Here is a 22681-nt window from a genome sequence, read left to right as displayed (position 1 = left end):
GTAACACTCATGTCGTCGGAGATTAGTGACAGTTGCCCTTGAGTACCGTCGAGCTATTCCCACCGGCTGAAATGAGTATTTCATCCCTATGCAAGGGGTTATAACGGCGGGCGACTCTTGCCGATAAGATGGGTAAAAAAAACCAGGTGAAGGAACTCTCAGATTTTGAGGGCATACAGCCCCGCGCCTTCTTCACCCCACAACACCAGCCTGCTTCTGGGCTCCCTCCACCTGCCTCACCGGGGTCCTGTACAGCATAAGCATCCCCTTGCTCCCCATCGACGGCTCCTTCTTCGCTGCATCATCCAGCCCCATCATGCGATCCAGCGCCCGATTCTGCAGCGTCGCGATGTTGCTGCTCGTGGCCCAATACAGCAGCAGCGCCGCGGGCGTCTCGTAGAGATACGTCGACAGCCCGACGTTCAGCGCCATGATCTGGATGAAGGTGCGGAGCGCGCGGAGGGACAGGTGTTTGGGCAGCTGCGCGCGCGGCAGGTCCGCCAGCTCCGCCAGCCGGGGCACCTTCCACCCGATGTGGATGTTGAGGAGGATGGACGCGGTGAGCACGGCGGGCAGCACCCCCGTGGTGTCCCCGGCCAGGAGGTCGGGGAACCAGAGCGCGCCCTCGGCCGCGAGCGTGGGCTCGACGGGGACGCGATTCGCCGTGTCCGACCCGACCAGCCGCAGCAGCCAGGCCAGGAGCCCGCTCTCGCACCCCGCCATCGCCCGGATCGTCTCCATCACCGACAGCCACGCCGGTATCGGCAGCAGGAACATCCCCTTCCAGTACCGGCTGATCCCCAGCCGGCGGAACATCGCCTTGCGTTGGCGCGCGACCGCGACCGCCGTCTCCGTCCGCACCGAGGGTTGGCGGCGCCCGCTTGATTCTTGCATACTTTGAAGTTGTTGCTGCTGCTGCTGCTGCTGCTGCTGCTGCTGCTCCCGCTTCGCGCTGATGCTCGAGCGGTAGTAGTTCTGCCAGCAGGCGAGGAGGGGTTGCGCGGCTCGCTCGCGGCGCCCTTGGAGCTTCGTGTAGATTTGGATTGGGAGGGCGATGAAGGTTCGCACGATGAGCGCCGTCAGCGGGATGGTGTAGGCCCACGGTAGGCCGGAGAGGTTGTGGACGCCGTGAATCAGCCAGGAGGAGTCCATGATTTCGGCCAGGAAGGGAGCTGGTCGTGTGGGGTGGAAGTGGCGTGTTTGGTGTCGGGGTGGTGGTGCTCTTGTTGTTGCTGTTGTTGTTACGCGGCGGAGGAGGGTTGGGCGGGCGAGGCGCACGGGGTGGTGGTACATGGTTGCGGTTGGGTGGGAGGTCAATCGGGGTTGGATTTGTTGATTGATGTGTGTGTGTGTGTGTGTGTGTGTATTATGGGGAAAGAGAGAGGAATAATATGTACAAGGAGAAGAGGAGCATACAATGGATGCTGGGAGCAAAGAAGTTTAGAGAAGTTGTAAATAGGATGATGGATGGATCCACTATGAGTAGAAAATGGCCGCGGAGATTAGTTACTGTATGTACAATACCAAAGTTACAGTACGGGGATAGTCACGTGCTGATAATATCACGACCAACTGGTCAGAAGCTATCTTATCGATCCTGTGACTCGTCAGCCGGCGGGAACTGCCTGCTTGAGATCCACCACTTAAGTTAGTTACGCAACTTATTTACGTATTTCTCCACGCTGTCAACTTGCTTCCTTCTTTCCTTCAATCCCTTTCGACCTCTATCATGTTCGTCCCTCACTGAACCATGATGCTGCTCATACTGAAGTCCTTCCTCACCCTTCTCGCCCTCCTCGCCACCTGCGTTCTCTTGCCTCAGCTACCCCTGGCCCTTCTCCGCCTGGTGCTCCGCGCTGTGGGATGGGCCGTGCAGAAACGAACCAGGTCTCGTCGCGAGTACATCGTATCGCGCGTCCGCGCCGAGGAAGAGGAGCTCGCCAGAAAGAGATCTATCAAACCAGCATCGACAGAAGATGAGGATTGGGAAAAGGTCGATACCTCCTCTAGTGCCAGTTCCGGAACAGCTGGCACCAGGACCAGCGATGACTGGAATGGAATCATCGGGTTCTTCCACCCGTTCTGGTATGTCCCCTCCCTCTACACATGCTTATCAAAAATTGAACATCGTGTAGCAACGCCGGAGGTGGAGGTGAACGTGTCCTCTGGGAAGCCGTGAGAGCGACCCAGAAGCGCTGGCCCAAGGCCATTTGTGCCATCTACACGGGCGATCACGAAGTCAACAAGACAGCCATGCTGGAACGGGTTGCAGTAAGTCTCGTCCCTGCTCAAGAAATACATGGAATCTGACATACCAGAACCGGTTTAACATACACCTACATGCCCCCACCGTCGTGCTGCTTTACCTGACCACCCGCAAATACGTGGTTAGCAGCATGTACCCCTACATGACTCTACTGGGCCAGTCCCTCGGCTCTCTAGTTGTTGCCTACGATGCTTTCAATCTACTCGTTCCGGACGTCTTCGTCGATACCATGGGATACGCCTTCACCTTGGCCTTTAGCAAGCTACTCTTTCCTTCCGTCCCGACTGGCGCCTATGTACATTATCCCACCATCTCCACCGACATGCTTAGCTCTCTGGACGACCAGACTGGCACCAAGGGTATCAACGCCGGTGCTGGAAAGGGTCTCAAGGGCCAGGTTAAGCGCAGGTACTGGATCCTTTTTGCTAAACTCTACGGCTGGGTTGGCGGCCATGTTGACGTCGTTATGTGCAATTCCTCCTGGACGTCTGCCCATGTCCGCAGCCTCTGGGGTCCTTCCCGGAAGACCAACACTTTCGAAGAACCAACAGTCATTTTCCCGCCCACCGCGGTGTCTGAACTCGAATCCACTATCCACGTCGACGCCGCAACGGAGGCATCCCGAGAACCCGTTATTCTTTACATTGCCCAGTTCCGACCAGAAAAGAACCATCCTCTACTTCTGCGCTCCTTCGCCCGCTTCCTCCAAAATTACCGCAACAAGGCTTCTTCTTCGGAGTCTGGAAAAGAACCCAAGCTTATTCTCATCGGCTCCGTCCGCCACGCCTCGCCTGATGAGACGCATATCTACAACCTCCGCTTGCTCGCCCACGAACTGCGCATTCGCGACAACACGACATTCCTCTGCGACGCCAGCTGGCCCACCATCCTTGAGCATCTCGCATCCGCCTCCGTTGGCGTCAATACCATGTGGAACGAACACTTCGGCATTTGCGTTGTGGAGTATCAGGCCGCGGGGTTGATTAGTGTTGTCCATGACTCCGGCGGCCCTCGTGAGGATATCGTCGTTGACCTTGGCGACGGCGCAACGGGTTTCCGGGCGAATACGGAGGACGAGTTTGCCGCTGCGTTTGAGGCCGCCTTGGCTCTCCCGGAAGAAGAGAAGGTTGCGATGCGGCTGAGAGCGCGCAAGTCCGCGCTTAGGTTCACCGAGGAGGAGTTCTCTCTAAAGTGGATTAAAGAGGTTGAGAAGTTGGTGCAGTTGAAGGGAAACCAAGGGTGACAGATAGCAGATAGTTCGTTGTCAGGTTACTTTTCTTCCTGTGTGAAGCTGGCGATGCGTGCTTCTATACTGGGATGGGGTAAAGTGGCGGCTAAATAATGTTTGCATCTTCATACCACAAGCTGTTCGCTTAGGCCATATGAGATCTGCTTTGTAACCATACCTCAATGGCGCTTATATCTCCCCTGAGTGCAAATAGTGAAATGATATAAATATATCTTTCGTCCGTCCAATCTAGCATGAGCACATCGAATACATATCCGTCACAAGGAAGCAAGTTAACCTTGTGGAACCAAACTATAACTAGTTGGCTGGCAACAAAAGATCCCGCCGCCAAGCCCCTCTCGGCTGTGTCGTCATGCCCCGCGGAATTAATTATTCATGCATGCAGAGAGACATTCTTTTATCTTTTCTGCTTCCTTTTGGTACACCACAAGCCCCCAGCCCCCACCTTCTCCTCTACCAATTGGCTCTATTCTCCCTACCCATCTTGTCCCACGAGAATCAATCCCGCACTCCTTCGAATGTCCTCTCGTGCTATCCGCAAGCTGCAGAAGCAGCGCGAACAACAAATACAAGCCGAGCAGGAAAATGACGGATCCAGTGACGATGAGCTGGTCTCGCGACCCGCAAAGCCGAAACTCAACGCCTTCGACCTTCTGAATTCCTTTGGCGACGGTGATGAGGAGGAAGATGATGATGATGACGACGCCGACGCCGACGAACAGTCCGAGAAAGAAGTTGAGGTGTCGGAGCCGGTGACTCAGCCCGCGCAAGAAGCGAAGGAGGATGAGGAAGAAGATGAAGAGCAAGAGGAAAGGGAAGCTGCCAGAACCGTGAAGCCGACAGGGTCAGGGAAGAAGAATAAGAAGAAGAACAAGAACAAGAAAAAGAAAGCGACCGCCGCCGCCAACGCCTTCACCACCACCACCACCACCGCCACGACCGCCACGACCGCCACAACCGCCACGACCGCCAAAGCAAGGAAATCAGCCGGCGCAGTCACGACAGGCGAAGATGAGATCGACCGCGCGCTCAAGGCACTAGCTGTCGACCCCAAACACCCCACAGCGGGCGGGGATGGCTGGGGCCGTGATACTTCGTTTGCGAAAACACCGGAGGATCTACTGGGCATCGATCCACGGAATCTCAATGCGACGAACGAGATGCGCAAGTTGTTTGGGAATGTGGTGCTGGAGAACTTTGATCAGGATACTACTGGGCCGGGTGGGCGTCGGAGGGATCGCGGACCAGAGACGCTGGACCTGGGACAGGCCCTGACGGGCAGGTATAGCCCCGCGAGCAGGGGCCAGAGTCTGGCTGGCGTGACGCTGCGGCGCAATGTCCTCATGCAAGGCAAGGATGAATGGCCCCGGGCGCCCAGCGGAGGGCTGGGTATGGAGCTGGTCGAGAAACGCGCGGACGGCAATACACTCTACAAGATCCTCCACAATGCTGCGTACACCGATGTGCAGAGGCAGTTTGAGATCTGCGTGGAGTCGATGGATCCCCAGCGCATGATCCACCTCTTACAGTACAACCCCTACCACATCTCCACCCTGCTCCAGGTGTCGGAGATCGCTAAGCACCAGGGTGATCACGCCGTCTCCGCGGATCTGCTTGAGCGGGCGCTTTTCAATATCGGGCGCTCAGCTCATTCCTCTTTCGGGAACCTGCTGAAGCAGGGACGGGCAAAGCTGGATTTTGTGCAGGAGGCCAACCGTGAACTCTGGCTTGTTGGCTGGCGGTATATTGCGAATCTGGGTATGAAGGGCACGTGGCGGACGGCGTATGAGTGGGCCAAGTTGCTTCTGAGCCTAAATGACAGTGATCCGTACTGCATGCGCCTGCTGATCGATCACTTGGCCCTTCGTGGCCGAGAGTACTCCCACTTTGTGGAGCTATGCACACAGACTCGGCTGAGCAAGGAGTGGGGGACTCTTCCCAACATTCAATGCTCGCTCGCCCTGGCATACCTGCGACTAAACAAACCGAAGGAGTGCCGCGACCAGCTCCGCCGAGCCATGTCCCGCTACCCATGGGTATTCTGCAAGCTCGCGCAGGAATTGGACATTCAGCCCATGCCCAAGCGCATCTGGGGCAAGATGCCGCCTACCACGGCCCACGAAATGCTCACCGAACTTTACATCTCTCGGGCCAAGGATCTCTGGAACACTCCGGAAGCGGTCTCCTTGATCGTGGAAGTGGCCGACACTCTGTCGGATGAAGAGGAGCCGGTCGAACCGCCGGCAATCACGCTGGACATTGCACGCCACGTCGTGCTTTCGGATATCCCTAAGGTCACGACTTTTCTTCCGGGACGGTTCATCTCTGGCAGGATTTCGGCGTCTGACCCTCTTCCGCCGCATGAGTCGGAGGCGCATCGCCAACAGTCCGATCCTACTCCGTCTTACCTGGCACAATCTCCGGCTGCGAACCGACCTCAGTGGCTTCGGGATCTTCTAGACCAGCTCAACAACGGCGGGATTCAATTCCCCGGGTTCAACCGTGATGGCGACGCTGGCGACGAGGTCATTGGGGACGAGGACGCATCGGGCGGCGGCGGCGACGAGACGACCAATGCACGTGGGCCCCCAGGCGCGGACCAGCAACCACAGCTGGAGCAGTGGCTGTTGGGCGACGGCATGCATGCGCTTCAGGCTTTCCTGCTGCAGTACGGTGTGGACCGAGGAAACTGGGGGGACGTCGTCGACTATTCCCCTCTGACCGAGTATGTGGATGGGTTGGACTCTATTCAGCCCGAGTCGGCACGCGAAACCTTATTGGCAGGCCCTATTCGCGAGGCGATGGGTGAGCTGACGGCTGTCATGCTGGAGGATGAATTGCAGCTGTTTCGGTACGGTGAAGAGGAGGATGTTTGATACCCTGATGGCTACTTGAGTTTTATGTGTAGGCTATCATGACTAGTATTCATGAATTCGAGGGTAAGGCCAGCAGGTTGTGGTGTCAGCGACTATTGATCGAGCGTGAATTAAGTAGGGGTGATGTAGACCGGCATTAAGCGAGGATGAATGTAGATCTACATCACCGAAAATATACTGATTGTGAACGAACCCGTTATCAGGCAAGTAGTAGATCAAATGCTAGTACTAGTACTCTTTCTTACCATAAGCACATAAGCAAGACGCAGGATAAGACAAGCCACTGCAGACGCCTAACGACATCATCGTGTATGAACCGGATGCACTTGCAGTATAGATAGTATAGATAAGAGAAGAGAAAGATGATGACATGCGCTCCCGATGCGGTGGGCGAGCTTAGTCAGGCAACAACCAACCGGCCATCCGTCATCGATCCCGTGAGTCAATCAATCAATCAAAAGGAAGGAAAGAAGGAAAGACTCGAACCGTACTAATTTAGCTGCGTCCTTCGCTACGTTCTTCTGCATGTTCTTTTTTCTTTCTTTTCTCCCTCTCCCATTCCCATTCCCTTTCCCACCGTTGTCTGACTATCTATCCACCTCTCAAACTCTTCAATCCCTTCTGTGGAAATTCATTCTGACTGTGTGGTTTCTTTGCCCTCGCACTTCATGCGCTCTGACCACCGAGGAACCCTACCGTAGCCGCTGTCACCGCATTTCTCTCCGACGAGCCGATCCCTTATCTTTCTCTCACAGTTCACGAATTGACTGCCCTGCGATTGACCCCGAGTCGGCCCCCTTTCCCCTCTCCCTCCCACAACCTCAAGCCCTCGACATGGCGACACCGTTGTCAGGCGACAGCCTCGTCCCCATGGCCGAATCCGTATCTTTGACGTCGCGCGAAGCAGCGTCTGGACTGCTTGGCTCCATTTCGCTCACCTGCTGGATTTTCCTTCTTGTATGAATGACCCTATACCCAACAGGACTGGGTGCGCCTGTGTGAAGCAAGCTATGCTGATTGGGGAATGTGCATAGGTTCCTCAGCTCATCGAGAACTACCGCAATGGCAACGCCGAAGCCATCTCCCTCCTCTTCCTCTTTGTCTGGTTCGTCGGCGACATCACCAACCTCATCGGCGGCGCCTGGGCCGGCCTAGTCCCCGTCATTGTCGCCATTGCCGTCTACTTCTGTATCGCAGACGGCGTCCTCATCAGCCAATGTCTGTACTATAAGGCCCGCAACTCGCGCCAAGCCGCGGCGCGCCATCGTCGGAGACGCTCCTCCGTGGAAACCCCGGACACGGTCACACCCTTGCTGGGCCGACGCTTCAGCGACGCGGTCGAGCACCATCGTCCGGTTGCGCGCCGGGCGGAGGGTTATGTCCAGGGCAGTACCTCGGGGCCCGAAGACACTCTCGCGAAGATCGTTGAGGAGAATGACGTCGGTCGCAAGGCGTGGGTCAAGAACTTCAGCAGTGTGCTGGCTATCTGCGTCATCGGCATGGCGGGCTGGACCATGGCCTGGCAGACGGGCGTCTGGAAGCCAGCCCCCAAGGAGGTGGATGGCGGAGTGGACATGGCACCGGGCGCGATGGTGCTGGGATATATTAGCGCGCTTTGCTATCTGGGGTGAGTTCATATGCATTCAGTGAACCCATGGTGTTGGCAGTTTGGGGGTTGTAGTTGTTGGGAGGGGAAATTTGGTTGCTAACAAACAACAGTGCACGTCTGCCGCAGATCTATAAGAACTACTGCGAAAAGTCATGCGAGGGTATGTGTCACCATGTGTCACCCCGCCGGAGGTCGGGCCCGGATTTGCTGACACTTGTTACATACAGGACTTTCACTTCTGTTCTTCATCCTTTCCCTCATGGGAAATCTGACTTATGGCGCTGGGGTAAGGCCAAGTCTGGACTTGATTCTGAGAGTCAATGGGCTGACTGTTTGCATCTACAGATTCTCTGCCACTCCACGGAGCGGAACTATATCATCACAAACGTGCCGTGGCTGATTGGCTCCTTGGGCACAATGATCGAGGATGTGACGATATTCATCCAATTTCGACTCTATGCTGTTCAGAACCCCGAGGATACGGTATAGGTGTTTTCTTATACATTTGTTTTTGTTTGATTGAAATATGCGGCTGGTTTAGCGTGTGTTATCTTTGTGCTGGCAGGTTGGGGTTGTTGTGCTTTATTATGTATTGGGCGGTTGCTGCTTCTGAAAAGTTTTTTTGCTTGCCTTTCCGTGCGACTGCCTCATCTTGTATATTTATTTCAAAAGACATCTTGTAACTCATGACCATTACAAGCAGAGTAGCATGTGGTGGCTATCACATGCGTGTTCTAATTCGGCATGAAGGCCTAGACCGGCGGTCTACACAATCTTATATGCGGTTTGATTACAATCTACCAAACAATCCGGGGACGAGGTTTTGCTCATGGTCGCATGACAGACATTGCAGGAGAGCTGGGGCACCTAAGCTCGAAACGTAGCTAAGCAACAAGAATAACACGACATAGAGATCAAAACGAGTACGGAACAGCCCTCCGTACAAACTTTTGACTATAAAGATCCCACGGGACCCGGAATCCTAGCGTCATCCGGGTCCAGTACCTCTGTCACGTCGAAAAGCCCATCATGCAAGCCGGAGCGCCCAGTCCCACCGGATAGCCATTGTCCGTTTGATTCGTTGTTCTTTTAATTTTCCCATTTTGATCTTCGTGTGGTCGAGAATTGTTAGGTACAGGAGATGCGAGGGGGCGAGAAGAGGGAGATGGAAGATGATAGGAAACGAGGAAGCAGAAAGGAAGTGATGAGGGGGAATCCAGATCCAATGAAAAGCGGATTTAGGACATTTAGTCGAAAAGACCGAAGCCCATGTCCTCGTCGGACTCCTCCTTCTCTGTAGGGAATGTATTAGCCAGCTGGTCCTGTCATAATGATCGCGAGCGAATCGAATCGGGTGGTGGAAAAAGAAGCACATACCCTCCTCCTTCTTCTCCTCAGCAGCCTCGGCGGGGGCAGCAGCGCCACCGGCAGCAGCGGCGGGGGCGGCAGCGGCGGGACCACCGGAGCCAACGTTGGTCAGGAGATCCTTGATGTCCTTGCCCTCGAGAGCCTGTAGGTAAAGAAAACCAGCGGTGAGCGTCTGAATTTGATAGTAGAGATGAAATCGATCGAAGTCGTTGCGGAATGCTGGTGGAGAAAATTGCGCAGGTCGCGGAAGTGAAGCACGGATTCAAATAGATTGTATTTACCTTGGCGAAGATGGAAGTCCAGATGGGCTCGATCTCAGGAACCTTGGCGGCAGAGATGAGGGTCTGGAGCTTGTCGGCCTGTGTTCAATGGAAAAAAGACTCCTAGTCAGCTTTGATTGTTCCCATGTTCCTTGCTGAAAAAACCATGCGCGAGATATCCGGATTTCCCTTCCCCTTGCCCTGGTCGAGTTGGAACCGTGTCGCAGCTTTCTTTTTTGAAGATTGGTGAAAATTTCCATCGCTGTACTGATAGTCTTTCTCCGATTTGCGTTCCCTTTTCTTTGCGCGACCTTGTACTTCGTTCTTGTCGCCTTTCCAATATTCCCAGCACCCTTTCCATGCGACTCAAGGGGGGAGGGTCCTCCAGATATCAAATACCAGATACAATGATAACCGAGTCAACGTTCAATCAAGGACAATGGGGAATACGTACGGTGACCTCGACGCCGTCATCGGCGAGGATGAGGGCCGCGTAGGAGCAAGCGAGCTCAGCAGTAGACATGATGGTCGACGGGAGGTTGGACTGGACTGGAGTCTCGAGAGGGATGGGGATTAGGGAAGAGGAAAAAGGACGAAGGGGACTTTTTTGTAACTGGCCTGGTCGAGAAGGGGAGTCGGACGAGGGAGTGACTAACGCTTCACCCACTACGGAAGTTGTGTGTTTCCGCCGCGTCAAAGCCCTCGCTTAGGGCTGCTCCGTCTTGGGTTTAGCGCCAGTACAATCCGTGACTTCCACCCTAGTCCCGATACGGTCATACCGCTCGGCGATGCCATCATCATCTACTGCTCTGCTCCGTAATCTACTTACGCCGTACTTACTCATTTATCATCATCTGATGCTGCCGGGTCATTATTCCAGACCAACCTTGAACTTGCCTTGATCGCGTCCCTTTTTCACTCTCTCACGGCGCATTTGGTTTGGTTTCATACATACTTCTAAACCCTCTAATCCACACCTCATCTCCTTCCCTCCCTCTCCCCTCCCTCTCTCCCCCCCTCACCTTTGTATCATGGACTCCCCCGCCGTCCCCGCCCCGCTGAATCCCAAGGAGCAACCCATCCTCGAGCGCCTCCTGCGCACCCGCGATGCGCTCCTCCTCCTTAAACAAGACAAGTCGACCTACATCAAATCCCGCGACGTGCTGCCGATGTACGAAGAGGTTATTGCCGAGGTGGAGAAGCTCAATGCCGTTCGGAAGGAAGAAGACCGCCGGCTGACACATAACCGACGTTAGCACTGAGTGGGCCTGTGCATGAAGATTCGATTGTGCGATGGTGTCGCTGACTTTCTCCTTTTTTGGGGGGTTGGATCTAGTGGATTATGTCCTCGACGATTGTTTTCAGTTGATCTCCTTGCTATTCTTGACGGTGGGGAGAAACAATGAAGCTCCGGCGCTGTAGGTCCCTCATTGATTGATCGCCCAACTGCCCTGTCCGCCGTCATCTGACTCTTATCGCGTGCAGATACTCTCTTGCGACCACGGTTCAGGTATGTGGTTGTGCTGGTTTGTTTCCCGGTCCCCGGTTCTAACACCCCCGACTCTAGCGACTCCTCGACCACCTCGAAGAAGCGGGTTTCTACAGCGCTAAAGACCTGAGCTCGATCACCAAGACTCTCGCCAACACGAACGAGACCCTCGAGCGCTGTCGCGATGCGTACTCGCCTGCCCTGATCACGCTGTTGGAAAGTCGCCTGGAGAAGTGCCAATTGCAGCTCGAGAAGCTACAGAGCGGGCTCGCCAAACTGAGCCCGGGGTTGGCGTCCATCCATGAGACGCTGGTCTCGGTTCTGCGGTCGACCTCCGCCGTCAACACTCGTTCAAAGGTAGGACTTCTCGGTGGTTTCGCACGAGCCCGCTAACCTAGCCACCAGTTCTCGGCCTCGGAGGTCAACAACCTGCGCGAGCAGCTGAAGAAAGTCCAAGCGAGCATGAAGGACGGACAATTTGTCGATGCAGATGGCGTACCCCTGCCTGGGGCTCAGGATGCGACTAAGACTCTACTGGAACGGTGCTGGCGCTGGACGGAGATTGTTCTGGAACGGTACGTTGACGCTGCTCACTGACCTGTCCGAAAACTAGTCGCTGACTCTATCGTAGGGAAGGCAAAATTGATGAGCGCTTCCAAGAACAATACGACCGGTTGATCGATATCAAAAACCAGCTCGATCGGCTTTCCGTCACACAGGCGTGGTCTCTCCGCGAGACGGATCTTTTCGGCTACCAGCGGAAACTTGACCGCATCGATGAAGCGCGGGTCAATGGGAATTTCGTCGACAATGAGGGGAACGTGGCGGATGTCCATGCGCAAAGGGTAGGGGTGATCCGAGATGGGGACGGGTAATGGGATGTGCGCTGACTGGTGGGTGGTTACAGACTTTGCTCTATCTGATCCGACGAAGCTACGGATACATCTATTCCCTGTTGATCTCATCCGAGCCAGTTTCGGAGGCCTTGCTGCCGGTGTACAATCAGCTACAGACGCTGCGCAAATGCCTGCTGGAGGTGCAGGAGTCCGGGGGAGTGTCTAATTCGCGCGAGCTTTACCCATACAGCATGAAGGCGTGTATTTCCCGGCGTATCTGGTACGGTTCAAGCTAACCTTTGTGACAGTTGAACTCGATTGACAACATGCGGGTGGATGGCAAGTTCTACGTGGGAACTGATATCCCCGAAGGACAGGGCAGTGTGAATGCCTTGTTGGCGGAATGCTATGATATTGTGTGGGAGTTGCGGGCAGCCGTGACGGATGAGGAGAAGTCTGCATGAGAAGATGATGCTGATGCTGCTGCTGCTGCTGCTGCTGCTATTGTTCTTAATTTTGTTGTTGTGGTTTGCTGTTTATGCTGTTGCTACTATTTTATGTGTAGTTATTAACTAATGGCGGGGCAGGCTCACTTGAACTACTGACTTATGTACGAGAAGGAAAGGGTGGTGGACTTGGACCCGAGGTGTTTGGCGTACTGACGATAATTGTGATTGTGATTGTGATTTTTCTATTCCATATTTACTGACAAATGTGAGATGTGAGACTAGGCAGTGAGTAAGTTTGTATACCGTGCAGAGTAGTAAGTAACTTAGTGAGTTGAGGAGAGAGACAATTGAATGCCTGATTACATCATTTTCCGCTCCACCCCGCCCGGGTTGATGTCAGCCCCACTTCCACATGCTTGCTTGCTTATACTCATACAATCTCATTGAAAGTAAATAATAAACAACATATCCTCCCACTTAATCTATCCACTTTCTTCTTTTTCTTCCTACTTCATACGCCTCGCTAAATTAACCCAGCCCCAATCACACACCCCCCGCCAACAACCACTAAAAACCATGACAGAAACCCTGCGCCCCGCCTTTGTCGACCGCCCGCGGCCCCTGCTCTCCTACGGGATTCCCTTCCCCGCCGCCGCCGCCCACCATGTCGACGACCTGTTCCACGCCTCCCGTGTCTACATCATCTGCTCCGGATCCCTGGCGCGCAACACCGACGCACTGAACCGACTGGTCGCCGCAATTGGCGAGAAGAAAGTGGTCGGGAAACGGATCGGCATGCAGAGCCACACGCTCTGGTCCGAGGTCCTGGAGGTTGCGAACGCCGCGCGAGAAGTCGAAGCCGATTGCTTGATTACTCTTGGGGCTGGCAGCCTGACCGATGCAGCCAAAGTGATTGCGTTGGTGAGTCGGTCGATCGTCCTCTATCCTATAACCCCACTATGAGCCCCCCAGTTCTCGGAGGAAAAGACACACAATGTACATTACGAACTGGCTGTCGGGTCGTATCTAAATCTATACTATGACCCCGCAGCCGAGCCCACCCACCCACCCCTCAGATACATATACATCCAACACCCAACCACCACCACCACTACCACAATTACCATTAACAAAATGCATAACTAAACAACTAATGCTATTCCCCGGATAAGGCCCTAGCCAACAACGCAACGACAATGACGGACCTCGCCACCCTCCCCACGGGCCCCTCCCAATCCCCAGACCTCCACCCGCCCTCCATCCCGATCATCTCGATCCCCACCTCCCTCTCCGCCGGCGAATACAGCTCGTTCGCAGGCGCGACGCACGACACGACACGCCGGAAGCACACGTTCCAGTACCCGATCCGGGGCCCGGGGCTGGTGATCCTGGACCCGGCGCTAACGACGACGACGCCGGCGCGGGTGTGGCTGTCGACGGGGGTGCGCGCCGTGGACCACGGGGTCGAGACCTACTGCGCCGTGCGGGGCACGACCACCGAGACGGACCAGCTGTCCCTGCACGCGCTGGGCCTGCTGGTCCCCGGCTTGATTCGGACCGCCCGCGACCCCGCGGACGCCGAGGCGCGGCTGGACTGTCAGCTTGGTTCGGTGGATGCCATGGCGGCCGTGACGGCCGAGCAGGGCGCGCTGCAGTTGGGGGCGAGTCATGGGATTGGGCATCAGGTTGGTCTTTCCTTACCCCTAAACATAAACATAAACATAAAACATAAACATAAACATATACCCGAACCTTTGCGCTTTGGTTTCCTCCTCGTTCTTGTCAATCAAGACCTTGGTTCTGGATTGGTGGGGTTGGAAAGACATTCGGAAAGGCAGGACTAGACACAAAGGCTAACGCCAAGGGGCCATGTTTTCCCCGCCCCGAACGTCTATAGTTAGGTCCCCTCGGCGTCGGTCACGGCGAAACCTCCTGTATCCTGCTGCCTGCCGTCTGCAAGTACAATGCGGCGCACGGGGCGAACCGGGACCGGCAGGAGAAGCTGAAGCAGTTCCTCGTCAAACGGGCCGAGGTGGTGGAGGTCTTGCACCGCCAGGGGAAGGAGGAGCTGGACCGGGTGGATCTGGGCGATGTGCTGGACGCGGTCATCCGCGAGCTGGGCATGCCCCGCTCCCTCCGCGAGGTTGGGGTTGGCCGGGACCAGCTGGACGGCCTGGCGGAGAATAGTCTGCACGATCGGTGGTGTCAGACGAATCCCGTGCCCCTGAAGGAGAAGAGCCAGGTGTTGGAGATTTTGGAGATGGTGGTGCAGTGAGAGGTCAGGAAGGAAGTCTAGTTGTGGCCAACAAGACGGGAGTGCCGCAGACTATATATCGATAGACGGTCCCCGAAGCGTCAACACATCTTACAGTTTTAAGCTTGCGGCGAGCTACGACAGAATCCTCATTCCAATCATCATCAGTGCTCCAATACACCCGAACACGACACGACATAATAGATCTCTAGCTCAATTATAACTAGTACGTAGCTCCTCCCTACCTACGTAAAGCATCAAGCACCTGTATCGCTGTACAAAGTAACAAAAAAGAACCCGGTATTTCCATAGCCCTAACATCAACTCATAATGATATCGAAGAAAAAATCAGTTGAAATAGCTGCGAATCGCCGCCTGGTTGTCCGGGTTCACACCGGCCAGAATCTGATCCGCGTTCAAGCCCGTCGTGGCCACCAACTGCTTCGCCGAGTTGGCCACCCGACCAGCTGTCTGGCCCTGCAGAGTCTCCGCCTCCAACGCCTGCACAATGTATCCGAACACCTTGTCGGCGTTCGACAGCACAGCCGGGTTTTGTCTATTTCTGGTTAGCCTCTAATCGCTGCACTGCTCGAACAGCGGACTTACTGGTCAATGAGCTGGGCAAGGAAGGAATAAGCATAGGGAGCGGCCTCCTCATCGAATGTAATCGGCAAAGTGGTCAACCACGTAGCCACAACCTCCTGCGCGTTTTGCACCTTGCTCGAGTTGTAGTGCAGAATCTTGGCGATACTTGCCGACGCATTCTCCGTGGCAAATACGTGCTCTTCCGTGCGCGCCTGGTTGATTTGCGTCACCTGCAGCAGGCTAGGGATGCTGGCTGCCACAAAGTCGCTCCAGGCGGCGCCACCCTTCTGCGCCGCAACACCCACACCGTAGGCAGCAGCCTGTCGGTTAGCCGCGTTGGCATCCTGCAGACCGGCCGCCAGCGGCTGCATGATGTGATCCTTGTACTTCCAAGACTCCTGGCCGCAGAACTCCAGGACATCGTCCATAATGCACAGAGCCCATTGACGCTGGGTCGGGTCTTGGCTGCTGATAAACGCATCGTAGAAAGGCATAAGTTGTTCCCAAGCAGGCAGGAATGTCGTGCCCTGGTTCTTGAAAATGGTGTGGAAGGCCTTGTTCATGTCACTAAGCAGGTTCTGGTCGTCCTCGATGGCGTACTCATAGTCCAGGTTATCGTCCTCACCGTCATCGGCCTCGGCGCGATCTTCCAAACGGGCCTTGACACGGACCTGGTAATCCTCTAGCGTCGACTTGGACGACTCGATGAATGCCTGCATGTGCTGCTGGGTGAGGCAGTTCTGGCCCACAACTTCCACCGACTCGTAGAAACACTGGTACATCTCAGCGAGCGTGTCCACGGTAGGCTCAGCGCTCAAAACCTCGATGATCTTCTCAGCAACCTTGTTCCAGATGCCAGCGAACCCACTAGACTGTTCGCCGTGGGCCTTCTTAAAGGAGTTGAGAAGCTGAGGAATGAGCTTAGCCGACGACACCCGCACAGGATCGTGGAAGAAGAATGCAAGTCCTGGAACGGCGATCTTCTCCATCGTGTCCAACACGTAGGGCTCGAAGGCACCCTCCAAGATCTGAGCGTAGATGGTGATCAGCTCAATAGCAGTGTTCTTGTCCTCCAGCGCGCTGGTCTTGATACCGATGATCTTGCCCTTGAGAGGCACCAGCTCCCAGCCCTCATCCTGATCGACTTGGTCAATCTGATCCTCGTCATCGAGCAACTGGATGTCAGCCTTGGCGGCCGCAACACTCAACAAAGGCGGCATCACGCCCGGAAGATAGGGAACGAAGTCCTGCCCCAACACCCGGCACATGCGGCCCCAGCAGTGGAGCAAGTACTGTGATTGCGGGTCATCTGCATCGACAATGTTGGCCTGGATGTTGCCCAGCAGCTGTACCAGGTTCAGAGCATCTTGACCCATCTTTTCCTTGCCAACAGCCAGAGCAATGAGGGTGGCACACTCCATGGCCTTGGCACGGAGCAGGCGATACTCCTTGGATTGCTCTTCCTTCAAAACGTTGAACAACAATGGCATCAGGGTATCGTAGTATTGATCGAAAGCGTTCTCGGCGGAGTCGGCGATGGTGGCGATGGTAGATAGAGCCTGCTCCTGCACGTAGCGCTTAGGGCTGCGCAGCAGCTGGAGGAGGTGACGCAGAAGTTCAGCCAAGTAGGGCTCAAGGATCTTCCTCTCCGCCTCTTCGCAGAAGTTCACCAGGGCTGCAGCGGCGTGAGCCTGAACGCGGGGCTCAGTGCTGTCGAGTACGGGAATGATGTTGGTAAGCACCACAGAATGGTACTTCTCTTGCATGGTGCCAGCAAAGTCTGTGCTCATTTGACCCAAGGCATTGCAGCCGGCATACCGCACGCGCGGGTGGGGGTCTTGAAGAGCGGGGACAACCAACTGAAGAACCTGGTCAAGTTCACCAACCATCAAGTCGCGACAACCTTCCGAGATGGCCGAAATAGCCATGAGCGCGGCATGGCGATCGCGCCAAGCAGAAGAAGACATCATACGAGGAATCCACGCAAATGTAGCGGGCAAGATAACCTGGCCTCCGAGCTTGTTGGCCAACCGGTCCATGCACTGTTCACCGGCAACGTGGTTGAGGTCGCTCTCTTCCAGATCAAGCTGATAAGGTCAGTGTTGGTCCAAACTCTTTGCGAAGCAGCGCTCAAATCAACTCACATCCTCAGAGGCGTTCCATTCTTCAGCATCATCGTCATCAATACCGATGTCGGTCATCAAGCTCAGACATTGAGTGACCATCTGCTGTGCGAACTCGGGGTTCTTCTTGCACATCGAGGGAGCATAGTCGGCAAAAGTGGCCATCAGTTCCAAGGCATTTTGACGGACTTGATCACTGAGATCCTTATCGGCAATCACACTGATACTGAAAGTGACCAAGTTGTTGAACATGGTCTTGAACATCTTGGGGCAGATCTCAGCCAACTCAATGAGTGCCAAGAAGGCAGAAGAGAGTTCGTCGCTCTCAGACGACTCCTTGAGCGGGGGCAAGATGTTGAGCAAGTCGGGCATGAGCGGGAAGAACTTAGGTTGCGACTTCTTGGAGATCGAGCGGAAGAACGAAGCGAAGGCCTCCATGGCTGCAATGCGCACCTATACAACTGGTCAATACTCCATCGAGGAAGGTTTCCAGCGGAAAACATACCGAAACAACGTCATCCTTGAAGCCCTTGCTGAAGACACCAACCACGGCATCCTCGTGAGACTTTTCGATGATTCCGGGAGTGGTCGAGAAGATGCGGAAAGCGGCCTCACGCAGACCAGCCTCGGGGGACTGACTAGCCTGGAAAAGGACCCCCAGCAACTCGGGCCATTGGTCGCCTGCACACCGTTGTCAGCACGTAAACATGACCCTCTCACATCAAACAATGTGCATACCGTTATCGGTGTACTGTCTGGCGATCTCAGCCACGGCATCTCCGATCTTCTTGCGAACGTCGGTGACGGACTCGCTCGTCAGGCAAGTCACCAGCTTTTGCCGGATGATTAATCTTTGTTCTCCGGTCAGGGTCGAGAAGAGCTCCTTGGCCTCATTGGAAATGGGATCTTTGCGGGTCTTGGTCGCCATTCTTCTGAACAGAACAGCGGAGAAGGAGCGGGTCTAGAGAAGACGAACGATGAGCATTTGGGACCTACAGACCGCATGGCTGAATACACAATCTGGACGGATGGAAACACATCCAGCCCGCCCACCCGTTGTATTCTTTGTTCCGGATAGCGCAACACCTACCAAGACATCCTCCGCACCCTGAATCTGCTCCGCTAAGCCCATCAGCAGAACATCAGGGCGGTTCTGAATCCAATCATTGTTCAACTGTTCTTCCGCCTGGGTACGGACCGCATTGTCGGGGGTAGAGAGGGCGCGCAACAGCTGCGAGAGAGCCGAGTGGACCTCGGGAGGGAGCAATGACATTTTAACGGACTGGATTCAATCAATCTAGACAGTTAACCCGCCAAAACTGCTTAGATTGAAGTCTAGAAGAACGCGGGTTCAGCGCTTGAACCCGGGGGGTTGTGTGGTGTCGGGTTGGGGGTGGGTTAAGGTGGGAAGGAAGGAGGTTGTTTAGGCTCTCTGGGAAATATTGTTTTTGGTGGGGGGGCGGCAGCGAAAAAAAAGTTCGTGACAGGTCGATTGAAGGGAAGGCGGTCGGAAGCCTTCAAGCAAAGATCGTGGACTGAATATTGATTCTGGAATATTTAAAAAAGAAAAGCGCAACTCAGCATTGCAGCCGATCCAGAAAACGGCAGGTGGACACCAAGCAACGGAGGAAGAGAAAAGAGGGAGAGGAGGGGAAAGTTGAAAGGGGAAGAAAGCCTTAGAGAGAGAGAGACAAGAAAGAGGTTTAGTTGGGTAAAGTCACTAAAGTGAAGAAAGAGAGAGGGGGAGGGGGGGGGGGAAGTGTACAATTGGTATTGGTCCCGTATCCAATGGGATAATTCAGCCACTAATGCAGTGGTAAAAATCGAAAAGAGCAAACAATACAGGGTAGTACACTGCCAACGAGCTAGTCCTAGTCCGGACTAAGCCTAGATTCTCCAGGCACTGATCTGCCCATTCAGGCATCAGTTCAGGCATCCCAGGCAACCAGCTCAGCATTCAATCGGCAGATCATCAGCCCAATTATGCGCAGATGAGTACTATTTACTACCTCCATTGGTTGATATTACAATGTCCACTCAGCAATCCAAGCCGCTTCTCGTCTTTGTTCTTGTTCTTTTCAATTCGCTCGTGAAATCTACCTCAGCCCAAAGAGACTTCACCATGCGGATGTGAATCAGGGAATCTAACACCACGCACTTTGACCAGGGTACCATCGCGCCAAACAATACCCTCAAGTCGAGAGAGGTCAAGCCGGGAAGAGAAGAAGAAGGGAGAGAAATCTCCAGAAAGATCGCCAATAGTATTACACAGATACGAGATGGGCTATGACAAACATTAGACAAACAGGAAAGTAAAGAGACATAATTACATATAGCTTTCTATCTTCGTACGCAACCACGACCTTGGAATTCACCGAGAAGTAGCCCGGCCTAGGATGAATACACCCGCAATCACCGCGGCCAAGGTCACAATCGCTCCAGGCAACAGTAGCTCGTTGGGAACTCCGGCAATGAACTGCTCCTCGACGTGGTGTGCAGGGAAGGACTGAGCCCGGGGGGGCTTGGCCACTAGCACCTCCTCCTCGGTTCGTTCCTCAGAGATCACACTTTTCTCCTCGACAGGACGGGTCGGAGCTGGTTGAGGATCCAGAGTAGCCGGAATTGGAGGCTGGCTAGGATCGTGCACGAACAGATCGACCTTGTCTCTATGCGACAGACGCGCGAGACTCACAGCATCAGACAGATCCTGATCTGTGGTGATTGAAACGGTGTCGCCTTCGTTGTCCATATAACTGAGAGCATAGCCCGTGTTGCTGAGCTTGCCGTCTTCGCTGATTGGAGCACCGCCGACGGCCTCTACCTCGGGACCCAATTTGGCCGATACTTGAGCGACCAGCTCGGCGACACCGGCAGCAGGAAGAACATTAACGCGGTGCACTCGTCCACTGGGAGCCTTGAATTTGAACGGAAACGAGATGTGTTCCGCATGGTGCGGCTCCGCGTATTCCGAATGCTCATCCCCACCGTGGTGGGAGGCAGACTCGTTGGGGAGAACGCTGTCCCGAGTGTCATAACTAGCCTTGGGTGACTCGGGGCTGATCACTGACCGCTGAGCGGGCTGCTGGCTTCCTGAGACCATTGAGTCTGACTCGTGGTCCATTGAGAGCCAGAACTTGTTCCATGCGGGACCCTCATCGTCTTGTGACGACATGGTATTGATCTGCTGGGATATTAGATTCAGGACCATTGAAAGCTTGGATTCACACTGACCTGTTCTAGAGTCGCATATGTCAACTTGAGCACATCCACCATACCCACAATCTCTCCTGCATCGTTCATAACAGGCAGGTTCAGGTAGTGTCCGTCTAAATATCTCTGCTATTAGCCCTGTTCTCTAACATAATCTCAAGCTGGTGTACATACCGTGCATTTTCCGAAGCGCAGCTTGGATACTCATGTCGCTGGGGGCAAAATCCGGGTGAGGGGTCATGACGCGAACAACACTGCAAGTGGCGGGGTCAAGTCCCGGAGCAATGACACGCAGTACGATGTCCTTGCTGGTGAAGATGCCGGTAATAGAGCCCTGGTCCTGTACGAGAAGGGCGGTGGTGTGGTGCTCTTTCATCAAAGCAGCCGCTTCCTTGACGGTTGTGCGGACAGAGACGGTGGTCGGGGGCATGCCGTCTAGGACAGACTCCAGCGTCGGGCCGGACATCTTATGCCGCAAAGCTTCGACGTACTGAATGATTTGCTGGGGCTGGCTGGAGCCGAGTTCGGTCTGGACACCTTCCAAGGCGTCGTAGAGTTTGCGGGAAGAGCTGTAGGCACGTTCCAGTTTCTCCATCGCATCGTAGAAGCATTTCGTAATATCAAGCACACCGGAGATGTCCTGATTCTCATCCATGACGGGCAAATGGCGGAATCCCTTACGCACCATCAGATCGAGAGCATCGGTGGCGCTTGTGTCGGTCCTGGCGCAAAGAGGGTTCTTGGTCATGATCTCAGCCACCGTGACTTCACGCGCCTTGTGGCCTGCTCCCACCACCCGGAAAGCGAGATCCTTCGCGGTGAAGATACCAGAGATACGGTCATCATCGTCGGTAACCAGTACGCAGTCTTCTCTCTTGGCGGCCATCAACTGGGCGGCTTCGGCAATGGTAGTATTAGGCTTAATCTGCAGGGCTTGGCTGGGTTTCAAAGCAAGAACGGTGCCGGGAGGAGCTTTGCGAGAACGGTTTGCTCTGGTCGTGTGTTGGCGCTTTTTGTTGAGGTCGGCCTCCAATTTTCGCCGAATCGCCTGGATTGAAGGAGTAGTTAGAATTGAGTCAAGGCTGGGATGACCCCCTTTAAGCAAATTTTCCTTATGTTTTCGTGTTCTCGCAACTCCATGGAGATGGCTTCAGACTTCGACCCATGTTACGACTGATCACCGGTGCAGCGAAGTAGAGAGAAAAAAAAACCTCAAGAAGAGAATCAAGTGGAGAATCAAGCATACCTCATCGCGCTTGGACTGATTTTGACGCTGTCGACTGCTGGCAGCACTCATGGTGTTGCTTCCAATATCGCTGGACGCGGTCTGCGGGGTGTGTACAGTGGAGGAGGTGTCCGGGCGAGGACGAGGAATGTGACTGTCTTGAAAGTCGGGCAGCCTGCCTCTGCCGACCGTTTTGTGGTTGATGGTTCCTTTAAAAGTGGGTGTGGATGACATGTCCCCGGTCGGTGACTGGCGGAGCTGACTTAAAGTCGGTCTGTGTTTGGACGAACCGGTTCAGAAAGAGAAGCGGAGACTACTTAGTTAACAGTCTGATTGTAGACAACCGGGACTTTAAGGAGATAGAGAGAGGGTGACTAGTCTTCTCGAAACGGGAGGAGAGAGAGATGCAACCACGCAAAGACAAGAAGGAACAGAGAGTGAAAACGAGGAAGAAATTTGAGGATGAAGTTGATTCACAAGAAAGATACGGTACAAACCAGGGGAGGGAGGGAGGTAGGTAGGGAGAGTGGGGGGGGGGGGGAGGAGGGAGAGAAAGAATAGGAATTGGGGACGAAGAAGGAGGTTTCCCAACTTAGTTCTAGTTCGGCCAAACTATTTACTTGTTATTGACAGTTTCAACTCTCAGGGAGGGAAGTGGACGACGGAGACTGCATCTTTCTCCCCCCCGATGGGACCACTTCAATACATACAGAACCACCCACCCTCCGCCACGCATGCCATCCACCAAGCCATCAAGATCCGCAGGAGTAAACAAAATACCGTATTAGTGTACCGTAATGATGGATCGGCCATTGCCGCTAAACCATTCAAGGGGAAAATTGAATGTGAGTCGGGACTCGATTTCGTTGGGCCGAAAGCACG

At 54.6% G+C, this 22681-nt stretch overlaps 9 protein-coding genes across 9 annotated transcripts; 5 read left to right on the top strand and 4 right to left on the bottom strand.

Moving 5' to 3' along the window:
- Positions 1 to 41: 41 nt before the first annotated feature.
- Positions 42 to 1460, bottom strand: BO95DRAFT_176536 (putative mitochondrial export translocase Oxa2). Its single transcript, XM_025580856.1, has one exon. It carries the CDS (start codon positions 1291 to 1293, stop codon positions 193 to 195), a length of 1101 nt encoding a protein of 366 aa, XP_025440876.1. The 5' UTR covers positions 1294 to 1460; the 3' UTR covers positions 42 to 192.
- A 195-nt stretch (positions 1461 to 1655) lies between these two features.
- BO95DRAFT_416584 (alpha-1,2-mannosyltransferase ALG11) lies at positions 1656 to 3709 on the top strand. Its single transcript, XM_025584390.1, has 3 exons — positions 1656 to 2085; positions 2136 to 2271; positions 2319 to 3709. The coding sequence occupies exons 1-3, from the start codon at positions 1751 to 1753 to the stop codon at positions 3507 to 3509; spliced, it is 1662 nt and encodes a 553-aa protein (XP_025440875.1). The 5' UTR covers positions 1656 to 1750; the 3' UTR covers positions 3510 to 3709.
- A 232-nt stretch (positions 3710 to 3941) lies between these two features.
- BO95DRAFT_444225 (transcriptional repressor TCF25 family protein) lies at positions 3942 to 6572 on the top strand. Its single transcript, XM_025586837.1, has one exon. It carries the CDS (start codon positions 4034 to 4036, stop codon positions 6389 to 6391), a length of 2358 nt encoding a protein of 785 aa, XP_025440874.1. The 5' UTR covers positions 3942 to 4033; the 3' UTR covers positions 6392 to 6572.
- A 382-nt stretch (positions 6573 to 6954) lies between these two features.
- Positions 6955 to 8691, top strand: BO95DRAFT_444223 (PQ-loop repeat-containing protein). The gene is made up of 5 exons (XM_025586836.1): positions 6955 to 7348; positions 7426 to 8018; positions 8111 to 8160; positions 8228 to 8286; positions 8346 to 8691. Exons 1-5 carry the CDS (start codon positions 7226 to 7228, stop codon positions 8487 to 8489), a joined length of 969 nt encoding a protein of 322 aa, XP_025440873.1. The 5' UTR covers positions 6955 to 7225; the 3' UTR covers positions 8490 to 8691.
- Positions 8692 to 8813: 122 nt separating this feature from the next.
- rpp1 (ribosomal protein P1) lies at positions 8814 to 10218 on the bottom strand. The gene is made up of 4 exons (XM_025590284.1): positions 10083 to 10218; positions 9650 to 9727; positions 9378 to 9510; positions 8814 to 9294 (listed from the first exon to the last, which is right to left on the bottom strand). The coding sequence occupies exons 1-4, from the start codon at positions 10149 to 10151 to the stop codon at positions 9248 to 9250; spliced, it is 327 nt and encodes a 108-aa protein (XP_025440872.1). The 5' UTR covers positions 10152 to 10218; the 3' UTR covers positions 8814 to 9247.
- Positions 10219 to 10452: 234 nt separating this feature from the next.
- On the top strand, positions 10453 to 12636 carry BO95DRAFT_444221 (uncharacterized protein). Its single transcript, XM_025586835.1, has 8 exons — positions 10453 to 10879; positions 10965 to 11046; positions 11114 to 11138; positions 11196 to 11474; positions 11523 to 11692; positions 11749 to 11962; positions 12025 to 12210; positions 12262 to 12636. The coding sequence occupies exons 1-8, from the start codon at positions 10660 to 10662 to the stop codon at positions 12415 to 12417; spliced, it is 1332 nt and encodes a 443-aa protein (XP_025440871.1). The 5' UTR covers positions 10453 to 10659; the 3' UTR covers positions 12418 to 12636.
- Positions 12637 to 12841: 205 nt separating this feature from the next.
- Positions 12842 to 14879, top strand: BO95DRAFT_444220 (iron-containing alcohol dehydrogenase). The gene is made up of 3 exons (XM_025586834.1): positions 12842 to 13323; positions 13575 to 14087; positions 14300 to 14879. Exons 1-3 carry the CDS (start codon positions 12979 to 12981, stop codon positions 14675 to 14677), a joined length of 1236 nt encoding a protein of 411 aa, XP_025440870.1. The 5' UTR covers positions 12842 to 12978; the 3' UTR covers positions 14678 to 14879.
- Positions 14843 to 18851, bottom strand: BO95DRAFT_444218 (nuclear import receptor PSE1). Its single transcript, XM_025586833.1, has 6 exons — positions 18455 to 18851; positions 18103 to 18325; positions 17870 to 18045; positions 17386 to 17817; positions 15263 to 17328; positions 14843 to 15212 (listed from the first exon to the last, which is right to left on the bottom strand). The coding sequence occupies exons 1-6, from the start codon at positions 18635 to 18637 to the stop codon at positions 15005 to 15007; spliced, it is 3288 nt and encodes a 1095-aa protein (XP_025440869.1). The 5' UTR covers positions 18638 to 18851; the 3' UTR covers positions 14843 to 15004.
- A 507-nt stretch (positions 18852 to 19358) lies between these two features.
- On the bottom strand, positions 19359 to 22033 carry BO95DRAFT_474513 (CBS and PB1 domain protein; the record flags this gene model as incomplete). Its single annotated transcript, XM_025589806.1, has 4 exons — positions 19359 to 20545; positions 20596 to 20690; positions 20749 to 21622; positions 21821 to 22033. 4 exons carry the CDS (start codon positions 22031 to 22033, stop codon positions 19736 to 19738), a joined length of 1992 nt encoding a protein of 663 aa, XP_025440868.1. The 3' UTR covers positions 19359 to 19735.
- Positions 22034 to 22681: the final 648 nt, after the last annotated feature.

Source organism: Aspergillus brunneoviolaceus, assembly GCF_003184695.1.
Source record: "Aspergillus brunneoviolaceus CBS 621.78 unplaced genomic scaffold BO95scaffold_45, whole genome shotgun sequence".
Lineage (NCBI taxonomy): Eukaryota > Fungi > Ascomycota > Eurotiomycetes > Eurotiales > Aspergillaceae > Aspergillus > Aspergillus brunneoviolaceus.
The sequence above is the reverse complement of the archived record's forward strand: the minus strand, read 5'-3'. Positions and strand labels throughout refer to the sequence as shown.

Excerpts from the sequence above, each read along its gene's own strand:
- rpp1 (XM_025590284.1), bottom strand. The coding sequence starts at position 10,151 with ATGTCTACTGCTGAGCTCGCTTGCTCCTACGCGGCCCTCATCCTCGCC. Across the intron at positions 9,728-10,082 it reads ATGACGGCGTCGAGGTCACC|GCCGACAAGCTCCAGACCCT; the intron begins GTACGTATTCCC and ends CATTGAACACAG. Across the intron at positions 9,295-9,377 it reads TGAGGAGAAGAAGGAGGAGG|AGAAGGAGGAGTCCGACGAG; the intron begins GTATGTGCTTCT and ends CATTCCCTACAG.
- BO95DRAFT_416584 (XM_025584390.1), top strand. The coding sequence starts at position 1,751 with ATGATGCTGCTCATACTGAAGTCCTTCCTCACCCTTCTCGCCCTCCTC. Across the intron at positions 2,086-2,135 it reads GGGTTCTTCCACCCGTTCTG|CAACGCCGGAGGTGGAGGTG; the intron begins GTATGTCCCCTC and ends AACATCGTGTAG. Across the intron at positions 2,272-2,318 it reads CCATGCTGGAACGGGTTGCA|AACCGGTTTAACATACACCT; the intron begins GTAAGTCTCGTC and ends CTGACATACCAG.
- BO95DRAFT_444218 (XM_025586833.1), bottom strand. The coding sequence starts at position 18,637 with ATGTCATTGCTCCCTCCCGAGGTCCACTCGGCTCTCTCGCAGCTGTTG. Across the intron at positions 17,818-17,869 it reads TCAAGGATGACGTTGTTTCG|GTGCGCATTGCAGCCATGGA; the intron begins GTATGTTTTCCG and ends CCAGTTGTATAG. Across the intron at positions 17,329-17,385 it reads AATGGAACGCCTCTGAGGAT|CTTGATCTGGAAGAGAGCGA; the intron begins GTGAGTTGATTT and ends TGACCTTATCAG.
- BO95DRAFT_176536 (XM_025580856.1), bottom strand. The coding sequence starts at position 1,293 with ATGTACCACCACCCCGTGCGCCTCGCCCGCCCAACCCTCCTCCGCCGC.
- BO95DRAFT_444223 (XM_025586836.1), top strand. The coding sequence starts at position 7,226 with ATGGCGACACCGTTGTCAGGCGACAGCCTCGTCCCCATGGCCGAATCC. Across the intron at positions 8,019-8,110 it reads AGCGCGCTTTGCTATCTGGG|TGCACGTCTGCCGCAGATCT; the intron begins GTGAGTTCATAT and ends AACAAACAACAG. Across the intron at positions 8,161-8,227 it reads CTGCGAAAAGTCATGCGAGG|GACTTTCACTTCTGTTCTTC; the intron begins GTATGTGTCACC and ends TGTTACATACAG.
- BO95DRAFT_444220 (XM_025586834.1), top strand. The coding sequence starts at position 12,979 with ATGACAGAAACCCTGCGCCCCGCCTTTGTCGACCGCCCGCGGCCCCTG. Across the intron at positions 13,324-13,574 it reads CAGCCAAAGTGATTGCGTTG|GCCCTAGCCAACAACGCAAC; the intron begins GTGAGTCGGTCG and ends TCCCCGGATAAG. Across the intron at positions 14,088-14,299 it reads GTCATGGGATTGGGCATCAG|TTAGGTCCCCTCGGCGTCGG; the intron begins GTTGGTCTTTCC and ends GAACGTCTATAG.
- BO95DRAFT_444221 (XM_025586835.1), top strand. The coding sequence starts at position 10,660 with ATGGACTCCCCCGCCGTCCCCGCCCCGCTGAATCCCAAGGAGCAACCC. Across the intron at positions 11,047-11,113 it reads AACAATGAAGCTCCGGCGCT|ATACTCTCTTGCGACCACGG; the intron begins GTAGGTCCCTCA and ends TATCGCGTGCAG. Across the intron at positions 11,963-12,024 it reads CGGATGTCCATGCGCAAAGG|ACTTTGCTCTATCTGATCCG; the intron begins GTAGGGGTGATC and ends GGGTGGTTACAG.
- BO95DRAFT_444225 (XM_025586837.1), top strand. The coding sequence starts at position 4,034 with ATGTCCTCTCGTGCTATCCGCAAGCTGCAGAAGCAGCGCGAACAACAA.